This window comes from Daphnia pulex, chromosome 8, assembly GCF_021134715.1.
Source record: "Daphnia pulex isolate KAP4 chromosome 8, ASM2113471v1".
Classification (NCBI taxonomy): Eukaryota; Metazoa; Arthropoda; class Branchiopoda; order Diplostraca; family Daphniidae; genus Daphnia; species Daphnia pulex.
Genome location: NC_060024.1, coordinates 11,531,866 through 11,550,754, shown reverse-complemented (window position 1 = coordinate 11,550,754; position 18,889 = coordinate 11,531,866). Strand labels below are relative to the sequence as shown.

Here is an 18,889-nt window from a genome sequence, read left to right as displayed (position 1 = left end):
CATTTGCCAATCTGTTAATTGCAACGTTGAAATCAAAACATTGATCATTTTTATTTTTTATAACTTTTCTTATAATGTTTAATGTCAACCACATATTTATAAAATTTCAATAAACAATAAAATAAAAAAGAATAAATGAAATTTTGTGTTTCTCAGCTAAAAAATGAAAAAAACTATGCCAACTGCATCCCGTATTCCCAAGCGGTCACCCATCCAAGTACTAACGGGACCCGACGTAACTTAACTTCCGGGAGCTGACGAGACCGGGTGAGTTCTACGTGGTATGGCCGTTGACAAGTTGTAGGAGAAATTGATTGATAACAATCGGCTGTTTGTTTTCTCTGGGCGAATATTGCCGTTTACATTTGATAAAATTTCAAAAATGATCGAATTGAGGATAACCGTTTGTGCACTATTTTACGTATTTTATTATGAAAAGACCTACAGCTTATTCCGATAACTTGTCCTACTCCAAATTAAACAAAAAATGTGAAAAGGTTAATTGGTTCAATGTCCAATAAGTTATATTGAATTTTTTTAATCGAGCATAAATGTACTTGGTTCAACTCGACTGGATGCAACTACGCTGTGAACTTCAAGCGTAAAATCTTGAGCAAACGGTAGAGGCACGAAGTTTGCGACGGAACTATATCTTCCCTGTTTAGTTATCAACGCATATATCAGGATTAGATTTATGTTTTGGCGATCCTTTGGAAAAATTATGGTCTAAAATATTTGCATTGCATTCTCTAAACTACGTACCTCAGGACTCGAGTAGGCTCGAATAGAATTTAAGAGTTTTGTTCGTTTTGTTGTGGTGATAGTGTTGGGCTTACTCATACAAACGGATATTGCAGCCAGTCGACGACAAGCTCCGGTAGCAATAGCAAGGCATTGCTGTGAAAAACTAATTTAAACGTCTGTTGAATTAGAAAAAGATGACACGCCAAAAGGGATATTCGAAGGGAATAATGGAAAACGATATTGTGATTCATTTCGACTCGTCACAAAAAGCTGATCCACAATTTGACTGCTGATTTGATAAGTATATATAAGAAGGAACACAGCAGGAGAGAATGAGGACTAATATCAACAGTTTAGACAACTTGGGCGAGTACATCTTCGTGCGGACTTTGTTCGAAAACCAATTATAACTCCCAGGCACAGGAAGCACTGCTGGGCCATTTTATAGTCGAGATGGAAGAATGTATACAGGTGCTTTGCTTATCCACGTGTCTCTCTGATTTTGGTTGCTGATAATCTTAGAGGGCACGCCAAAGTCGCTGGGTATCGTTGGGCAACACAAATGCCAGTTTAAGGAAGAATATTAGAAAGTGACGGGAGCTGTTGTTTTGAATGTTCTTAAAAGAAAGCGTTGACCTAGGTCTTTTTTAAATAGCTCCCGTTTGGTAACTTACATCAGAATGTGTCTGGGTTTACCTGTGTCTGAGTCAGGTAGTATATAATAGCCTAGGGATTTCTTTATCCTATTGAAAATGGTAATCATTTTTCTCTGTCACACACCAGAATCATCAATTTTCCTTTGGACTAAATGACTTTTTCTTCTAAATAATCCTACATTAACTTTACATTCCGTATTCATCCCTTGAAATAGTACCGCATTTTAACTTAAGGGTGAGCGTACCGTAGAAATTTGAAACTGATATCTTATTACACCTTAAAAGAAAGGAACTTTACACAAACTACAGATAACAAGTCGATATCTCTTTCGTGGCCGAAAGGCGATAAACTCGTCATTATACTTACTCACAGGGTACCTCTAACAGCACCTGTTACACCCAAGGAAAAAAGTGTAGGGACGATTTAGATTAAATGTATTGGACATTATTGAGGACCTTGGTGCATCGTGTAAAAATTCGCAGAGAACGTAAGCTCATCACGATTTGTAAGAGCTATTAGTGATATTACAATTATGTTGCCAATTCGTGCTTTTATGCGAGTGTTTCTACTGTGCATCTGCATGTCGTTGCTCTTTTTATTCCTGTACATAACGTATTTTAGTAGTGAAATCGAAAAACCTGGACTTCTTCGAGTGGCGATCGGTACAAATGACTCAATGAATGATACCGACAACTGGAAAAGAATTTCGGTCATCAAAGGCACAAAAAATATTTTACTGTGGAATGAATTGTGGGGCTATAGATTTGGATTGGGGAAAGCGGCATTTCTAAACTCCGGTTGTCGGGTTGACAACTGTTTCATCACTAACAATGCCAGTCTAATGCCGCACGAAAATTTCGACGCTATTCTCGTCCATCCGCCGACCCAGAAAACTCCAAAAGAATTCACAAATCGACGAGCCGATCAAATATTTGTGATGTTTTCCAACGAGCCACCCGATCACATGCCATCAGAGTTGAAGTCATTCGATAACTACTTCAATTGGACCATGACCTATCGAAGCGGTTCAGATTTCCATCTCAAGTATGGTGAAATAATTCCTCTGGATACTGCGCCAAAAACAGAAGCTGAGGCAACAACCATGCGAGAACAAATGGTTCATTTTGACATGAATCCGGCTCTTGGAAAGACGAAATTGGCCATTTGGTTGGTATCCAACTGTTACGCCAGAAGCAACAGACAAGGATACGTCAAAGTGTTGAAAAACTACATGGATGTGGACATTTTCAGTAAAGATGGCCAATGCGGAGGTGAGGATCGTTGTCCACGTAGTCAGAACGAAGACGTTTGCTACGACATGATTGAGAAAACGTACAAGTTTTACTTTTCATTCGAGAACTCAATCTGCGAGGAGTACGTCACGGAAAAGTTCTTTGAAATGATGGGTAGGAACATTGTGCCCGTCGTGCTGGGCGGGGCCAATTACAGCGCCATCGCTCCTCCGCATTCTTACATCAGTGCTTTAGATTATACTCCCAAACAGTTGGCCAAATATTTGAAGGAACTCGACAGCAATGACACTTTGTACGCAGAGTATTTCTGGTGGAAACCACACTACACCGTTCGCAACCTCTACGGAACAAGCAGACAGACATTCTGCGACTTGTGCGAAGCCCTTCACTCAACACCTCTGAAAAGGGGAACAGTCAACGGTTTAGAAAAGTGGTACATGAAGGAATCCCATTGTGCGAACATGCCAATAATAATAAGGAACTAAACTACCCATACTACCGAAAAAGATGCTTCCCTAAATCTCCACTGCAGAGGACTCACGGCAGATCCCGTAAAACGTATGTACTGAAATCAATACATAAAAAGGATGAAGTTATAAAATGTTATTTCATTGAAACCTAAAAAGTTTATTATTTCCTTTTCTGCAACTGCATAAAGTTGGAATAAACAATTTTGAGATTTCTATTTAATTACCACTTTTCAGCAAGCGAAGATTAAACCTATACAAATTTATATTCAAACAAAGAACTTGTCAACCGAAAAATATTTTGTATTAAAAAAATACCCGAAAAAAAAATATTTTTGTTTAGTTTATTTAAAACTAAGACCGTACTTTATTTTTTTCGATCCAATCGCGGAAAGATGAAATTCGAGTATAAACGCCGTACGTGTTTGTAGCACAACCGATACCCCAGCTAACAATTCCTATTTGACATCCGTCATCTGCCAACATCAAAGGTCCTCCACTGTCACCCTGCGTGAAAATCATTCAATAAAATTAGAATTAAAAAAAATATATATATCTTAGCAGTTTCAACTTACGGCACACGAATCACGATTGGGGGCCCATGCGCAAATGTAATGATCGGGGACACCTCCTGGAGATTGAACACCCAAATTTCTGCGGCAGTCGTCCAGTGATTTCAGTTTCAACGTCACCTTTTGAAGCACTGGAGATTTGGGTCCCTCTGTTAATTGTTAGAAACAGGTAACACCAACGTTCTGAATGTAAATCTAATTCATGATGTTGTACTGTAATATGTACGGCCCCATCCAGCGGTGATCACGTCTTTCCCTACGTAATCCTTTGTAACATCGTCGTGGAGACAAACAGGAGACACGACATTTGTGAACTCGACCGGTGAGTCTAAAGTAAGTAGAGCAATATCGTTGCGCTAATAGAAAAGTTTTCCGTTTAAAAAAGGAACCAGCCGTATGAGGAGCGTCATCATGCACGCTAAACTATTATAAGAAAGTAAATAATCCTTACCAATTTACGATTGTCAAATTGTCTATGACGAATGACACTTTTGACATGTCTTGTCACTTTCTTGGAGTCGTTTATATCCACAGCACCCATAACAATAGTCAATTGCAAGAGATCCTGAGAAGACAACCTGCGACACGACTTTGATTCAATAACGTCACAAATGAGAGACAAGACTGAATTTAATTTTACCCGCTAACACAATGGGCCGCAGTGAGGACATGATTGGCATCCAACAGTGATCCTCCACAAAACACATTCCTTCCTCGCATGATACCCACCTACCCGGAAAAAGAAAATTATTTGCATTTCTCATGGCAATTGTGTTTCTTATATTCACCATAAATGGATATTCTCCTAAAGTAGAGATTTTCCCGTTAACGATTCGCGAGCCAGCGCCATCCTTGAAACGTCCCATCTCTTGTTCGCCAGGAGGTAAGTTGTCGCTTTGAGGTTGTGGCGTCCTGCTATGTAAATTATTACAGCAAACTCCGTAGACCTGGAAACGAGAGCATTATTTTCTCGATTACATAAGGGAATTTTGATAATGGACTGAACCTGTCGGCCGTTGGCTTCGGTAGATAAATGGCATGTTCCTAACGAGCCGATAACCCACGTTTCATTGGAACTGAGAGATTGATGCACTTTGGTGTAAGGGTAACATTCTCTGGCAGACAGGCAGGTACCAGGTTGCCCATCGAACGTCATGCAGGAATGAGGCTGATGATCTGGTTTGACGACTTTTAGAATCTGTTGGCGATCAACGAACCTAGATCCATCATTAACTGACAAAATACAAACAGAACATAAATAAATTGACTCAATCCCACTGAATGTTCAAGGACAATTGGCAATTCAAGTTTAGGATGCCGAAAGGGCCAACACCGACTCTGGTTTTCTGGAGTTCACCAAGTGCCCACCACGTCCGGGAGTGGCTCAATTCGAAATTGACCTTGGAAAACAACCGGTATTTTGATGGATTACCGTGCGTTGCGACGACACCTTCCGTTTCTGGAGAATGGGCCCATGTAGTTACGACTAAAATTAGAAGCAGACCAAAGAAATCACAAAACGATCCGTTAAAGTTTACTAGAACTGTCATTTTTCAAAGATAGCCACTTGATGGACTGAACTTTTCCACTGGTTTTCCACAACTTCTAACGAAACGGGATCCACAACAGCTAGTTACTCTGCCTCCGACAATCGACTGCCCTGTGCAGGTTTCTTCGCGCTATGTTATACAACAACGCCAACTGGCTGCAACTGAGACGGACTCCAGTCGCTACCTGTTTGTGTGTCTTTCTTTCGGGCGAGACGGAGTTTTGGATCCATGCCTGCTATCGCCATCAAGCCCTTGGCGTTTCCAGTTGCAACAGAATCAATTGTAGTTTTTGGATACAAGAACCATATCAGTTTTGAAATATCAAGTTTAAGTGAAGATGGAAATGTACTGACCATAATTGTACAAAGGGGAATGAACTGTGACACCATACCAACCAACTCCAGTGCGAGCAAAAAGCCCGCTTTGAAACTTTACTCTGAAATATGAGCTTTACCGTGCGAATAATACCAATTACATAGAAAGTGGTCAAATGATGAATCTAATGAAAACTCCAAAGTCAATTAAAATGAAGTCAAATAGTCACTATGCTAGAATTAGGTGGAAGTGAGTAAAGAGTAAAAAGTGTTAAAAGAAGTAATACAGTATGTCAAAAAGACATGAAAAGCCCCTAAAACTTGGTACAATAGTACCGCTTCATATAAAGCCTAATAAATTCACAAGCCGGGAAAATCGTTGGGGGAATAACGGTAGGGTATGCCATTATATGGGTACCTAGAATAAATAAGATACAAGTATAACGTTAGTATATCATACTTTAGTGTACATACTCAACAATCTTTAACATACGGGTGATAGGATGGCCTGGCGTCATCACTCCAAGCCGACTCGGAAACTGCATAATTAAACAGTTCATTAATATTGGCGCCCTGAAAATTTAATTGAAATTGAAATCTTACGCAAATATCCCCTTCCTCTGCCGGGCATCTGTGAATGAGGAGGCGGTATTCCATGAGGAGGAGGTATTCCGTGTGGAGGGGGCATGCTATAATGAATAGGTCTGAAATGGGGAGGGCCGTTATAAGTTTCACTGGATGGTGTGGATGATCCAGGTGAACTTTCAGTATAGCTCGTTGATCCAGTAGACGATATAAATGACAAATTTGCAGGCCGATTCGATGGTGTTTCTAGAAAGATAATTAATCAATTACAGTTTTTTGCAAATCTTTGTAAAATGTAAAAATAAAATGTAAAATGTACCTGCAGGTTTCCTTTGATAAGCAGTCTGTTCTGGATTGCTTGATGAAGCTTCAGAAGGCCAACTTTTTTCAAGTTTCACAAGCTTTTCAGTTTGCCTAGGTAAAATGGGTAAATGAATTACTTGATCCAAATTGTGTCAAAAAAATTCTTACTCCATCTCTCGCAATCGTTTACGCTCCTGTTCTCTACATTCTCGGCGCTTTGATTTTGTTAAACCATGAGGAATGCTAAAAAAAAGTTAATTATTAAATTGGTTTCCCCTCGTAACCATCATTAAAGCTATTTTTACGTCATGTGTGCAGCTTGCGCTCTTAACATTTCTGGCTTAAAAGTGGGTTGATCAGATGGAATATCCCACGACTCATCAGTAAAAGATGAATGTGATGCACTAGTGTCATTGTAAATCAATTTAGGTTCCCTGAATCTAGATGGTTCAGCTACAGGGAATGAAAAATATAACTTAGCTCAACTCTATTTTAAAACATTATTTAAATTTGTTTCATTACCAGCAGCCACTCTCTTTGTTGCAAGTTTCATTAAAGCATGCTCACATGTGGCATAGTGAGATTCAAGTTCACCCTTCCTGACGTAATGCAAGGTCCAAAATTGGCACTGAACAAAGTCATGATTTGCCGGAAGATTCTGAATAAAAGAAGACAAAAGAGTAAAGAATCAAGTATTTTAATTTGCATCTAGAGATTACTTACACGTTTGCATTTGATTATATGTGCCTGAAGTCTTCGTCTCTCGATGACGTGAACAGGATCAAAAGGACAGTTAACGCGTTCTGATTTGTCAGCAACAATTTCCATTATTAACAATAAAACAAAAGTTCCGTGAAAATGAAACTAACAGTACAAAAAAAATTCAACACCCTGGAACGTCAATCAAGTAAAAGAAAAGGGAAATAGGTTAAAGACACGTGAAAGTGGGAGTCAGAAAGAGAAAAGGAGTCTCTCTCTTTTCTTCGACGTAGAAAAGAGGAGTGGAAAAGACTTCACAACAAACAGCGTTGCCACGCGTAAATTCTGAATCTTTTGAAATAGAAAATGCGGAAAAAAGTAAATAACAAATTATAGACAAAAATTAAAAAAAAACCTGCAGCTTCCAGTATTATGAGATATGATTCTTTTGAAATAATAATTTTAAAAAATCTAAAACAAATTTAAAAAATAAATGAAGAAATGCTGCAAATTAGGTTAGAGCCAAAACGGATGCAGCTCTGACGGAAATGTTGGTTTAACCGCGAACAGGGAAGTAAATCCATTTCCATAAAGGCAGCACGCACCAAGTATATTATGACCTGACGCTTATCTTCTTTTTCATAAACTCCAACTGCGTAGATTTTTAATCAGAAAAAAAGGATTTGGTTGGTGTCAATTACAACAAATAACAAAAGTTCCTTAAGCAATATCCGTCAACGACAATGTTTACGTAGGGAAATGTCTTATAAACGTTTTCGCTAGAATTACGTTGAGCAGTAGAACTCTGAACTCCAAAAAGAATAGTTTTGAATTATTCCGATTATGGAGAAACCGCCGAACAATCTATCCTCCCTCGTTGTGATTCCGGAAACGATGGATGGGCCACCGAGTAGCCCGGCTCTATCCGTCGTGCCTTCGGAGATGTCCAAGTGGCCATCGCTTCGCGGCCTGGTGTGCGATTGGCAGGATCTCGTCCATCCATCGACTGCCGACCGAAATTCCGACACTTTCGACGAGTTTGACTGGTCAGACAAAGGCAAAGGGAAAAGTGCCTGCCTTGCTCGTTTCCTGTACAGCGACCAAAATAAATTCCGCAACGTCAAGCTTCTTTTAATTTTGCTGGTTGGCATTTTCTATGGGCTCCTCATCATGACCATTCTCCATTTCTCCATCGGCTTCCCTATCAAAATTACGAGCGGCGTGGGCCTCGTCGTGACCGTAGCCGTTTCGTTGGTGTTGATTTTCTGTTACGCCAGTCGCTGTATTTTATCGCTGGTGATCCCTTCGCTGGGCACTAAGCAGGGCAAAACCATTCTCATTGCCATATTAGTCACCCAATTAATGTCGGGACCAGTAGGCAACTTGACGTACAATCTCAAACAAAGTTCACACTCGTTGGCCTGCTTTAGCAACATGACTGTGAACCAGACGCAAGACATTAAAGAAGCCATCGTAGTATCGTTACACAATTTCACCCAAAATTTCACGACGCATTATCTCAATCAAGTGAGAGAAGGCGGTGAAGCAGTTGGAGCTGTAGTCCAGGAACTAGACTCTATTTGGTGTCGAACATTTCCATTCTTCTGCGGATGGAATGTTCAAGTCAAGGAAGAAGTAAACATATTCAATTAATACATTCAATTACTATTAATTGCTAAATTTAATGCTTTTTTCCAAATAAAGATTAAAGAGGCGATTAAGGAAGGCGTGAGTTACAAACAAATCCAGGATCAGATAACATCCACCAACAAAACCATCCAAGATGGCAAACACAAGCTCAACTTGAAACTGAAGAGCATCAAAGAAGAAGTCGAAAACCACTTCCGGAAATATTTGAATTTCGACGTCCTTTTGAAAGTGGCCACCATGCTCAGCTTGCTCTTCTTGTTAATCAGCTGTTGGATGTATTACTTCCGGTTCCTTCACATTTTATCTTACGACAACGTCTACGCCACAAGGCTGTTGAAGCGATACGATCAACATTGCAGCGAACGCGGTAGCACTCAACTTTTCCCACTACGTCCCCGTGAAAAAGTCAAAATAATCGACTCGATTTCTCTGTCAATGTCCCAGTTGGAACGGAAATCTTTGCTCATTTCCCTAGTCCTCTATCTGGTCCAGTGTGTCGTTACCGTTATCTTGTATGTGGCCGACTGGACCCTTTACACTTTCATGGAGATCATCATTCGAAATGTCAACCAGAGCGGCAGCAGCAGTTGGAACGAAACGGCCACTTTCCGGGTGGATTCCATCAACTTCGAACTCAATATCCCGTTTTCCTTTGATGCCAAACAGTGTTTGGTCGTCCCTAGTCAGGTGTCGGAGAAAAGCGTGATTATCCTGATCGTCGTTTACATTATTTTAGGATTAGTCGTTCTGTCACAAGCGTACTGCCTCCGATTCCGCCACGCCATTGTCGCCTATTTCTATCCTGATAGGAACAGTGAGCGCATTCAGTATTTGTACAATAAGCTGTTGAGGAAGAGAGAGAGAGCCAAAATGACGTTGAAGTTCCAGTTTCCCTTCCGCAAGGCCAATTCCGTCAAAATCATAAGAATCGCTACTGTCCCGCCTGCTGTACCTGCAGCAGCGGACCCGGGTTCTCGTAAGACACTCAAGCAAAGTTGCTTGAGTGTAGTGCGCAAATTAGGATTATTTCGTCGCTATTGCTTTGTTTGCGGATTGGCGGAGAATTCCAATTTCCAGAAATGCAATAATTTCCCCGTTTGCTTGTGTATCTATTGCCCCTGTTGTTTCGATGACAGGAATAATACTTGTCTGGTTTGCGACGAGTAATTTTTCATTTTCAAATTAAATAAACGATTCGTTATTATTCTCAATAAAACCATTTTCCGAGTCAAAAAGAGTTTGTTACTTGTATATTAAAGAGTCAATACAATTGAAACAGACTCAAGTTTCATCAAATTTCGGGTTGTGACGACATTTGGCGTCTTTGTGGTACCACTGGTTCAAACCTTTTGCTATAGATGTTTGAATTGGGCTCGTGTGAAGGGCTTCGCACAGATCACAGAATGCCTTCCGATTGGTATCGTAGAGGTTGCGGATGCGGTAGTGTGGTTTCCACCAGAAATACTCTGCGTACAAAGTGTCATTGCTGTCGAGTTCCTTCAAATATTTGGCCAGCTGTTTGGGAGTATAATCTAAAGCACTGATGTAAGAATGCGGAGGAGCGATGGCGCTGTAATCGGCCCCGCCCAGCACGACGGGCACAATGTTCCTGCCCATCATTTCAAAGAACTTTTCCGTGACGTACTCCTCGCAGATCGAGTTCTCGAATGAAAAGTAAAACTTGTACGTTTTCTCAATCATGTCGTAGCAAACGCCAGAGTTCTTTTCTCGGGGACACACATCCTGGCCTCCGCATTTGCCTTTTTTACTGAAAATGTCCACGTCCATGTAGTTTTTCAAAATTTTGACGTATCCTTGTCTGTTGCTTCTGGCGTTACAGTTGGATACCAACCAAATGGCCAATTTCGTCTTTCCTTTAGCTGGATTCAATCCGGATTGGGCTATACTGAGGCGCATTGCTTCTGCTTCTTGTTCCGTGGTCGGGGCCGTCTCTAATGGCACAATTTCTCCGTACTTCAACTGGAAGGTAGAACCGGATCGGTAGGTCATGGTCCAGTTGAAAAATTTTTCAAATTTGTCAAGTTTCGGCATGTGAGGTGGTGGCTCGGTGGTGAACATGACGAACATTTGATCTGGTCGGCGATCCTTCAGGATCCAGGGTGTGTGCTGCGTTGGCGAATGAATGACAAAAGCATCGAATTTATCGTGAGTCATGAGCGTGTTGTTGTACGTGATGAGACAGTTGGTAACTCGGCAACCAGAGTTGAGAAATGCCGCTCTGCCCAACTCAAATCTGAAGCCCCATGCGTTTTTCCACAGTAGAATGTTTTTGGTGCCATTGATCACCGAAATTCGTTTCCAAGTTTCAGTTTGAGATACTATTTCACCGGTTGATGTTTGATTGACAATTTCAGATTGTGATGCAACATTTGTTTCTTGAAAGTAAACAAGAAAGGCCACGACTGAAGAAATACAAAGAAATAAAATTAATACCATTTTTTTATTGATCGAATAAGTCGATAATACACTTGTTCTTGCAAGAGCATCCTTCATTCCACAATTAAGATATGAACAAGATTTAATTCAAATAATAGATCCGAATTTTTAAAATGAGGTGAAAAATGATTTGTTCCAAGTCTATACGACAACTATACACGCAGCTCCGAGCCAAACCACTGCGTGAAATGAGATAAACTTTCAGCTTGTCATGGGTTTTGTTCTGTTATATCCGTGGCTGCTATGATGTGGTTTCATTTTGATTTTATCTCTTGAGTTAGTTCAATGTAACAGTATGAAGTAAAAATGCGCAACTCTAACATTGTGGATAAGTTCTTAGATAAGATGTACGCTTTATCGTGGATGAATATCTCCCGCACGTCAAGTCAAATGTCGAGTCAAAAGAATAGTTACGTCGCCAAGTGCCAGAAATTGTTCGACGACTCACAGCGCATGCTCGGCGCTTGCTAGTTGGCGTCCAAATCGATCAAAGTGATGGAAGTATCTCGTAAAAGTTATGTCGCGTTGGAAAGCGGCGATAAGCCTGTATTAAATAACTTGCACTAGGACCTCACCAGCATCGAGTATTGGTTTCCATGTTTTTCATCTTTTATATTTGTGTATTTATTAGAAACGAAGCGCATTCGTGCAGTACATCCGATAAAATGTTGTACTACGTGATTTTAAACATGCACGACATGGACTTTGTAACGAAAGCAAATCAAAGCTGCATGTTAAGAGAAACTATATACGAGTCGGGTCAAAAGATTGACGTATACCCAAGGACCAGGGTACTTAATTCTTGTTACGAATACGAACACTTTCAAACCGAAGGCCCTCACATTATAATTCTCATTTGACGTGCGAACGTCTTCGATTCAAGACAAATTTTCCATCCCTTTCCGATCCCTATATTGCCTATATTTTCCCAGTAGCCAGGCATTTTTCGCGTTGTCATTTTGTGTTTCAAATTTTTCAAAGATGCGCTCACTTATCGCGTTAATTCTCTGTTTGTTCCTGGTATTCAATGCCGACACGTCACCCATCCACGAATACTTTGAACGGCCTTCTGTGGAGCCAGCCGACAGGTCTCTACAAATTTTCCGCCAGGTAACTAAATCTCTTTCCTAATTTAAATCAAATTATAGAATGCTAATAGATGCAAAAGCGCAGTTTTCTTAACGAAAGTTATTTGGGATTCAATTATATCAAAGTTTGAGAAGAATTTGCTGGGTCACAAACGCTTCCTGACCGCACCAAACGACGTCATTACTGAGGACAATCTAATTGAAGATGAAGAAACTAATGAGGCAGAGATAACCCAAATTTCCAGCGTCTTGTGCGAGGCTGGCAAAACCTCCGGGTGGTTGCAGTGTAACGATCCCACCGGGGTAGGAATAAAAATTCCCGTTTTTAACAGCCTTACAAAATACGATTGATGACGAATTAACTTTGATTATACAGGAAACCGACCGATTTGAAGCGGAGAAGATTTGCCAAGCTCACGGTCAAACACTTTGGACATACGCCCCAAGGACATCGTACCAATCGTACGGATTCTGGATTTGTGCTAAAACTCGTAACAGAGTTGGGCGTAAACCTTATTAGTCAGAATCACGATTTGGATTGGGGTGGTGGGGGGTCTGTCCTCAAAAGTCAAAACAATTTGCGCGAATTTTTTTTCAAAATTGGATTCCAGAATAACCGGTTTTTATAGAAAGAGGTCTTGAATAAACAACTATATAATCACTTCAAGTGATATTTTTCAAACATTTCCTTGTCAAATAAAATTTTATTTTCTCAATAAGGGCACACAATTGGGGAGAGGGGAGGCTATTTGCGAGGTTAGTGATGTTATTGTTTCAAACATTCGGTACCGAATTAAGATTTAATTGATTTAGGGTTCCTATATATTGCTATATGTCTCCCATACTGCTTCCACAGAAAGGGCGGAACTGTCTAAAGAATTTTCAGGTAAAACGTTTCAAACGTTTTGGGGTACTGGTCAGGTATACTGGGATAGTATAGGAAATTTTGCGCGCTCATCCCTTTTACCCAGTTTTTCTTTTCGCCCCCCAAAATCAAATGTCAAGGACATTTACATACAAAACTAAAGAAGATAAGTAATTCTATCATAAACTAATAAATTTGAATTTGGCTAAAAAACGAAAGAGGCTAGGATAAAAATGGATAGTTCTTAACTCCATTTTATCGATTATAAAATCGAATAACTTTTATCAACGAATATGAAATCCTACACAGGAATGAATTCTAGTTGATGAAGTGGCGGCGTGTAGGTTACTCCAAAATGTCCACTTCTGATGTCGACATCCTCACCGGCTGGCAGAGCTACTTTAAACTTTTGCAGGATTCCAACAGTAAAAAGGAATAGTTCCATCTGTGCCAGCCCTTGTCCAGGACATTCTCTCCTGCCTAAAAAAGTAAACAGCGGATGCCAAAGTAGGTAAATAGAAAGTTAGAAATTGTTATAACCAGTTCAATAATATACCTGTGGAGAATGCTAAAAGATTTTCATTTTTACAGAACATTCCTTCTTCATTTAGAAATCTTTCCGGCTGGAATTCTTTTACTTCGTCCCATTGATCCTTGTTATTACTCATGGCCCAAAAATGGAGTAAAACCCATGTGTCTTTTGGAATATCGTAATTCTGAAATTAAAACTAACTTGTAAGTTTCGATAGTTGATTTTTAAAAGGAATTGTCGAATAACAACTTCGTATGTCGCATCTTGACTGGTATTGCGCCACATTCCCGGAGCGACGCCACCCAAACGAAGGACCTCATTAATAAAAGCTTCTGTGTAAGGTAACTGTGTTCGTTGAGCATACCTATCCAGACATAAATCAAGTTAAAACATTCAAAAAACAAAAACATTTCAGGGTAATTCAAAGAAAACGAATTACGTTGGCGTCGAGTCCCGACCGAAGGCGTTGATAATTTCCTGTCGAACACGTTCCTGGCCTTGAGGATACTTGGCCAAACACAGGAGTATCCAGCGAATGGTTGTGATGGTCGTCTCACCGCCGGCGATAAACAAATCGGAGACCAACCAAAGGAGTTGCGTCTCTGTATATACGAGAATTCACAACCCTGAAAAATGTTGCCGATAACCAAACGTGACTTAAGTGGATGTTGTTGTCTCACCGGTAAAGTGAGTCGACGTTCCGCTGCTTTTTAATTCCTGCATTTTAACCAGGTAGTCGTACATCATGGACTCTTCCACTTCCGAGCTTGAAGTTTCCTCTCTGTACTTCCTGAACTTGGCGATGAGTTGTTTAAAGTAAACCAATCTCGTCGAGACGATTTGCCACAAGCGCACAAAGTTGTGCCACAGTAAATGCCAAAGACTGCATCAGAATTATTTTTTAAAATGTTTGATTTGTTATGCACTATTAAATTATATTCAAATTTGAATTTACGTGAGTATGATGACGTAGTTATGGGGTCCGGTGAGCTCGACAGCCTGCAAATTGGTTTCAAGATTTTTAATGACTTTTTGCAGGAAAGGATCGCCCCATTTGAATTTATCGCCGCTGATCACTGTCCAAATAATGTTATAAACTGCCGTCGCAATGTTCGGATGCGGATCGTGATTTTCTCCGTTCGTTTTCTATAAATGAACTCATGAAATTGAATTTCGCTTTCAGCATTGATCTATGAAGACTTACACCAATTTGATGTAGGTATTCATCAACCACATATTGAATTCTCTGCTCCATTGATTGTTTCCCAAATCCATACTTGCGAAATTCGTGAGTCAGAAATGTTCGATGTTCCTTCCACGATGGTCCGTCATTGAACACGATTCCTGGAAAATCGAAATACGCCAAGTAATAAAGAAGATAACCATTTTTTTTTACTATAGCCTAGAGCACAGTATAATTTACCTTTGTTTTTCAATACTCGTGCTAAGAATAGTCCCGGCGGCCGTTCGGTGAATTTGTCCGCCTGATGGACACACAAACGTTGAGCAACCCTTGCGTCTGAAATCACGACGACTCGTTGTCGGAAAAACCGCAAGTAGCAAATCGGTCCCGTCTGAAAACGAAACGTCATTGTTTGGTCAGCAAATAGTCTAAGAGTTATGTTATCACTTCGCACAATCAATATTTTGATAAAGAAATAACTTGTATATTGCCTGAAAAGCCCACTGAGAGAACTTGACAAAAGCCGGCTCGCCTTGAATAAACGTCGAGTGAATTAATTCCATCAAATTGCCAAAGATGAGATTTTGCTTGGGACCAGGAGGTAAGCGATAAGTTTTCCGATTTTGACGCCAATAGAAATAAATAATCGTGACTAAAAAGCCAACCGCCGTCGTTGTGCCAAAGATATCCGCCATTGTGGAGCGATGATGCGGTAATTTTTCGCAAGATGAATGTGCTGAAACGCGGGAGGATATCTAAAAAGAGCTTGAAACTGAGCAAGGTCACAGCACGTTATGTCAGAGGAAAGCCGAGTTGGTAACTATACTTCTTTAGGAGTGATAGCTGACGGCTAAAAGCTAAAAGGCTTAACGTTATACACAGCAAGGCGTTCAACTTTCACGATAACCTTCCTTCACCAACCGTACGAGTTTTTACTGAGACATTCAATTCCCTGGAGGTTCTTCATGACGGAGCGAAATTTAATGGTGTCGATGTCCTAATAACGTCTGGTTCGGAATAGTAGAATTCTTATCGGCGGCCATCGTTGTACGCTATCTAGAGTAATTTTTAAATGTAATGCATTTTAAAATATTTTACCCAGTGGTTCTAACTTTTCTTTCAACCGATATCGGAATATTGTTGCAAAAAGCGCAATTTTTCGTAATTATTCATTAATTAATGTTCTAATTACGTATGCGTCATTATATTATTTTCCACTGGCACTGGCGCATGGTAATAATAACAAAATTAATTTGAAAACTTCGAAATGCCTTATCTTCGGGATTTTTATTTAAATTACTTTGACTTTATATTAGTTTACATACGACTGGGGTGTTGGAGGCATCATTTATTCATTTTACCTGAATACACTTTCGGTCTTTTATTTAAAAATCTTGATCGACCCAGATTTCTTGTCATCATGCAACAACGTTATTGATATTTTTGCCAAAGATCGTCTGTGACTGTGATGTCATGCAGATTTATATTGCTGAATCTATGGATATTAGATTCGTCCAAACGCTGTTGTCGGCTATCACCGGATGTCCGTATATGGTGTCATAAGTTAAGAGAAGGAGTTATGTCATAGTTGTTATGTCTCCAGCCTAGTTTTTCATGTTGTGCTTTTTTTTTCCTTTTTTTCTTTTCTTTTTTTTTTGGGGGGGGGGGTGTCTAAAAACGATAGCGTTTTAGTATTTTGTGACGGCGCGAGGGAGAATATGGGGTAAGAAAAAAAAGTATAGTACTTTTATTGCTCATGCAGCATTTGGACGTTTGGTTGAAGCAGACGCATATTTCTGAATTAATGAATCATTGTTGGGTGAAAAGTTCAGATCATCGACAAGTTAAGTTCTCAACCTTTATATCTCTCGACTTTTAGTTGTATTCACTTGTTACGGGGACTCTACTCTACTGTAAGCGCTGTAAAATACGGTTGGCAGGCGACTGTCACATTCGAGCAAGGACACTTCTAAATATTGTATTAGAAATTTTCACTTTTTTTTTAAGTAGGCCTAGTCTTTGTTTAGTACAACAAATTTTGCTTCCGAATTCCGCTCTGTTTAAGTTTAAGCACTTTCTGTTTTAAGTAACACAAATTGTTAGTTTTAAGTGGGAAAAAAGTGCGTTAAGTAGGTAAAATAAGGTTTAAGTGGGAAAAATAGGACACTGAAATTTTTTAGTGTTATTATCTTCCTTAAAGACTTAAATTTAAGTGGTTTACCGCCACTGTGTGACACTGGCATGTCTAGCTCACTTTTTCATTCTCTGTTCGCTCGGTCTTGGCCTCTTTTCCCTCTCTCTCTCTCCTCCGCTGCTGCTGCTGCTGTTTATTACTCGGCGATTCGTGTGTGTTACCCGCCACTGACAAACGAAAGCAAAAGAGATATCTATTTTTTTTCTGCTTCAAAATGAGTTATTTTATTTTTTTTCAAAAATTATGAGCTGAGGGATGAACAAGAATGAGGGAGGAGAAAAAGAAATGATACAAATACGAGGGGGATGGAGGGTACTATTGGACTTACAGATTTTAGCCAGAGTTATTTCCCAGGGAACATCTCATATTTCTCCGAAAGGCTAGAAAAGGCTACGGCAGCAGAGGCAGCGTCCTCAAAACACAAAACGGCCGTTGATTTGAATCTAAATTTGAATCTAAACTTTATAGAACTAACAGAAGGTTTAAAAGAAGGATACGAAAGTGAAAGCTACCAAAGTGATGTGTACATCAAGCAAAATTTTTTATTGAATCAGGAATACGATGAAGTGAAATTACCGGTTTCAGAACCAGTTGTTTATAACCCCTTTTAATCGAACACGTTCCAACAAAAATAATACATTACTACACTTTATATATGTACATTTACTAATACTTTACATACACATCATAACAGCCGCTTCAGTGTCGAGGCAAAAGGCCGCCATCGAGAGACTCTACACCTGGAGTGACTTTTGTCGGACTATTTATCAACGGGATTCATGGGTTCAGCCATACATGGGAGGGTATCAAGAACCGACCCCAGAACTTTTCCAATTGAATCTCAATCTAGTAGCGGTAAGAAAATTCTAATATAAAATGGTACATAAAAAAACCGACATCTGCATTTTGAAACTTGTCTCAACAGATGAAGACTGGGGTGAACCTTCCGATTCTTCTGGGTCGAAAAATTCGCGTTCAAGAAAAGAAGCAAAACAAAACGCGGACCGAGTGTTTAGACCAGCGTAATGGGGGTAAACAGTGTATTACCTTAAGTCGAGTCGGGAGGGGACGAGAGCACAACGTGATGAATAGGCTAGCTAGCCAAGACTGACTCCCTTGCTCCTCTCAGCGTCGTCTGCTAGACTCGTCGTTTGCGGAGTCAATACACCGAGAAAACTACAAACAAATCACGGTCTCGTAAAGCAGTCAAACCGATCGACATGGATGATGACAAAATGAATGGAAGACGAGATTTATACGGCCCCAATGAAAACTGTTTTGTTATTGATGCAAGGAACATTGGTAACATAGGAAGATATTTCAACGTAAGGAAAGACTAACAATTTCATAGGCCCTATAGGGCTGTTCGACATGTTTTTTACACACTCATTTCATTGGGTGCTACTTACCTGGTAAAAACAGAAAGTGCTTTTGACGCCTGTAACCTTTTGTAGTATTTGTACTTCCTTTAGTCACAATGCTTTCAGCCGTAATCGTCTAGTGGTTAGGACCCTACGTTGTGGATCACAACGTACAACAAAACCGTAGTAACCCAGGTTCGAATCCTGGTTACGGCAGAAATATTTTTCTCGTAAGTTCCAAGTAGTGCAGTTAGTTTGCGCTATTTTCATGAAAAATAATTTTAGAAATGAAAAACTACATTTTTCTTTAAAGAAAATGTCTCTGCAACTGGCCAATACTGCGTGTTTTTATTAGTAAGTAATCAGAAATGGCTAATTGCACCCGGTGCATGAAGGACAGCATATGTCACGATAT

General features: G+C 39.9%; 7 protein-coding genes, 2 long non-coding RNA genes and 1 pseudogene across 10 annotated transcripts; 5 read left to right on the top strand and 5 right to left on the bottom strand.

The window, feature by feature from the left end:
* Window positions 1–176: 176 nt before the first annotated feature.
* Window positions 177–295, bottom strand: LOC124201237 (annotated as a pseudogene).
* A 1,482-nt stretch (window positions 296–1,777) lies between these two features.
* Window positions 1,778–3,344, top strand: LOC124199876 (alpha-(1,3)-fucosyltransferase C-like). Its single transcript, XM_046595857.1, has one exon. It carries the CDS (start codon window positions 1,934–1,936, stop codon window positions 3,137–3,139), a length of 1,206 nt encoding a protein of 401 aa, XP_046451813.1. The 5' UTR covers window positions 1,778–1,933; the 3' UTR covers window positions 3,140–3,344.
* LOC124199877 (chymotrypsin-2-like) lies at window positions 3,261–5,432 on the bottom strand. Of its 2 annotated transcripts, XM_046595860.1 has the most exons (9): window positions 5,126–5,432; window positions 4,700–4,926; window positions 4,482–4,640; window positions 4,334–4,422; window positions 4,145–4,271; window positions 3,908–4,049; window positions 3,697–3,842; window positions 3,488–3,628; window positions 3,261–3,374 (listed from the first exon to the last, which is right to left on the bottom strand). In XM_046595860.1, exons 1-9 carry the CDS (start codon window positions 5,241–5,243, stop codon window positions 3,369–3,371), a joined length of 1,155 nt encoding a protein of 384 aa, XP_046451816.1. In that variant the 5' UTR covers window positions 5,244–5,432; the 3' UTR covers window positions 3,261–3,368. The 2 variants fall into 2 exon arrangements, with proteins under 2 accessions (XP_046451816.1, XP_046451814.1); XM_046595858.1 differs by having other exon boundaries at window positions 3,261–3,628.
* Window positions 5,433–5,569: 137 nt separating this feature from the next.
* LOC124199879 (protein D7-like) lies at window positions 5,570–7,457 on the bottom strand. The gene is made up of 8 exons (XM_046595861.1): window positions 7,169–7,457; window positions 6,968–7,103; window positions 6,751–6,898; window positions 6,614–6,688; window positions 6,462–6,556; window positions 6,161–6,388; window positions 6,051–6,096; window positions 5,570–5,975 (listed from the first exon to the last, which is right to left on the bottom strand). Exons 1-8 carry the CDS (start codon window positions 7,271–7,273, stop codon window positions 5,918–5,920), a joined length of 891 nt encoding a protein of 296 aa, XP_046451817.1. The 5' UTR covers window positions 7,274–7,457; the 3' UTR covers window positions 5,570–5,917.
* A 469-nt stretch (window positions 7,458–7,926) lies between these two features.
* Window positions 7,927–10,029, top strand: LOC124199870 (osteoclast stimulatory transmembrane protein-like). The gene is made up of 2 exons (XM_046595847.1): window positions 7,927–8,779; window positions 8,849–10,029. The coding sequence occupies exons 1-2, from the start codon at window positions 7,988–7,990 to the stop codon at window positions 9,959–9,961; spliced, it is 1,905 nt and encodes a 634-aa protein (XP_046451803.1). The 5' UTR covers window positions 7,927–7,987; the 3' UTR covers window positions 9,962–10,029.
* A 46-nt stretch (window positions 10,030–10,075) lies between these two features.
* On the bottom strand, window positions 10,076–11,251 carry LOC124200628 (alpha-(1,3)-fucosyltransferase C-like). Its single transcript, XM_046596894.1, has one exon. It carries the CDS (start codon window positions 11,249–11,251, stop codon window positions 10,076–10,078), a length of 1,176 nt encoding a protein of 391 aa, XP_046452850.1.
* A 605-nt stretch (window positions 11,252–11,856) lies between these two features.
* LOC124199881 lies at window positions 11,857–13,023 on the top strand. Its single transcript, XM_046595863.1, has 3 exons — window positions 11,857–12,361; window positions 12,466–12,642; window positions 12,716–13,023. Exons 1-3 carry the CDS (start codon window positions 12,233–12,235, stop codon window positions 12,857–12,859), a joined length of 450 nt encoding a protein of 149 aa, XP_046451819.1. The 5' UTR covers window positions 11,857–12,232; the 3' UTR covers window positions 12,860–13,023.
* Window positions 13,011–15,614, bottom strand: LOC124199872 (cytochrome P450 2C70-like). Its single transcript, XM_046595853.1, has 9 exons — window positions 15,411–15,614; window positions 15,160–15,310; window positions 14,941–15,080; window positions 14,692–14,882; window positions 14,417–14,619; window positions 14,176–14,338; window positions 13,986–14,100; window positions 13,761–13,920; window positions 13,011–13,684 (listed from the first exon to the last, which is right to left on the bottom strand). Exons 1-9 carry the CDS (start codon window positions 15,612–15,614, stop codon window positions 13,506–13,508), a joined length of 1,506 nt encoding a protein of 501 aa, XP_046451809.1. The 3' UTR covers window positions 13,011–13,505.
* On the top strand, window positions 13,919–16,327 carry LOC124199884. The gene is made up of 4 exons (XR_006877045.1): window positions 13,919–14,077; window positions 14,152–15,102; window positions 15,191–15,735; window positions 15,802–16,327. It is a non-coding gene; the product is annotated as an uncharacterized LOC124199884 (long non-coding RNA).
* A 734-nt stretch (window positions 16,328–17,061) lies between these two features.
* On the top strand, window positions 17,062–18,134 carry LOC124199885. Its single transcript, XR_006877046.1, has 2 exons — window positions 17,062–17,968; window positions 18,039–18,134. It is a non-coding gene; the product is annotated as an uncharacterized LOC124199885 (long non-coding RNA).
* Window positions 18,135–18,889: the final 755 nt, after the last annotated feature.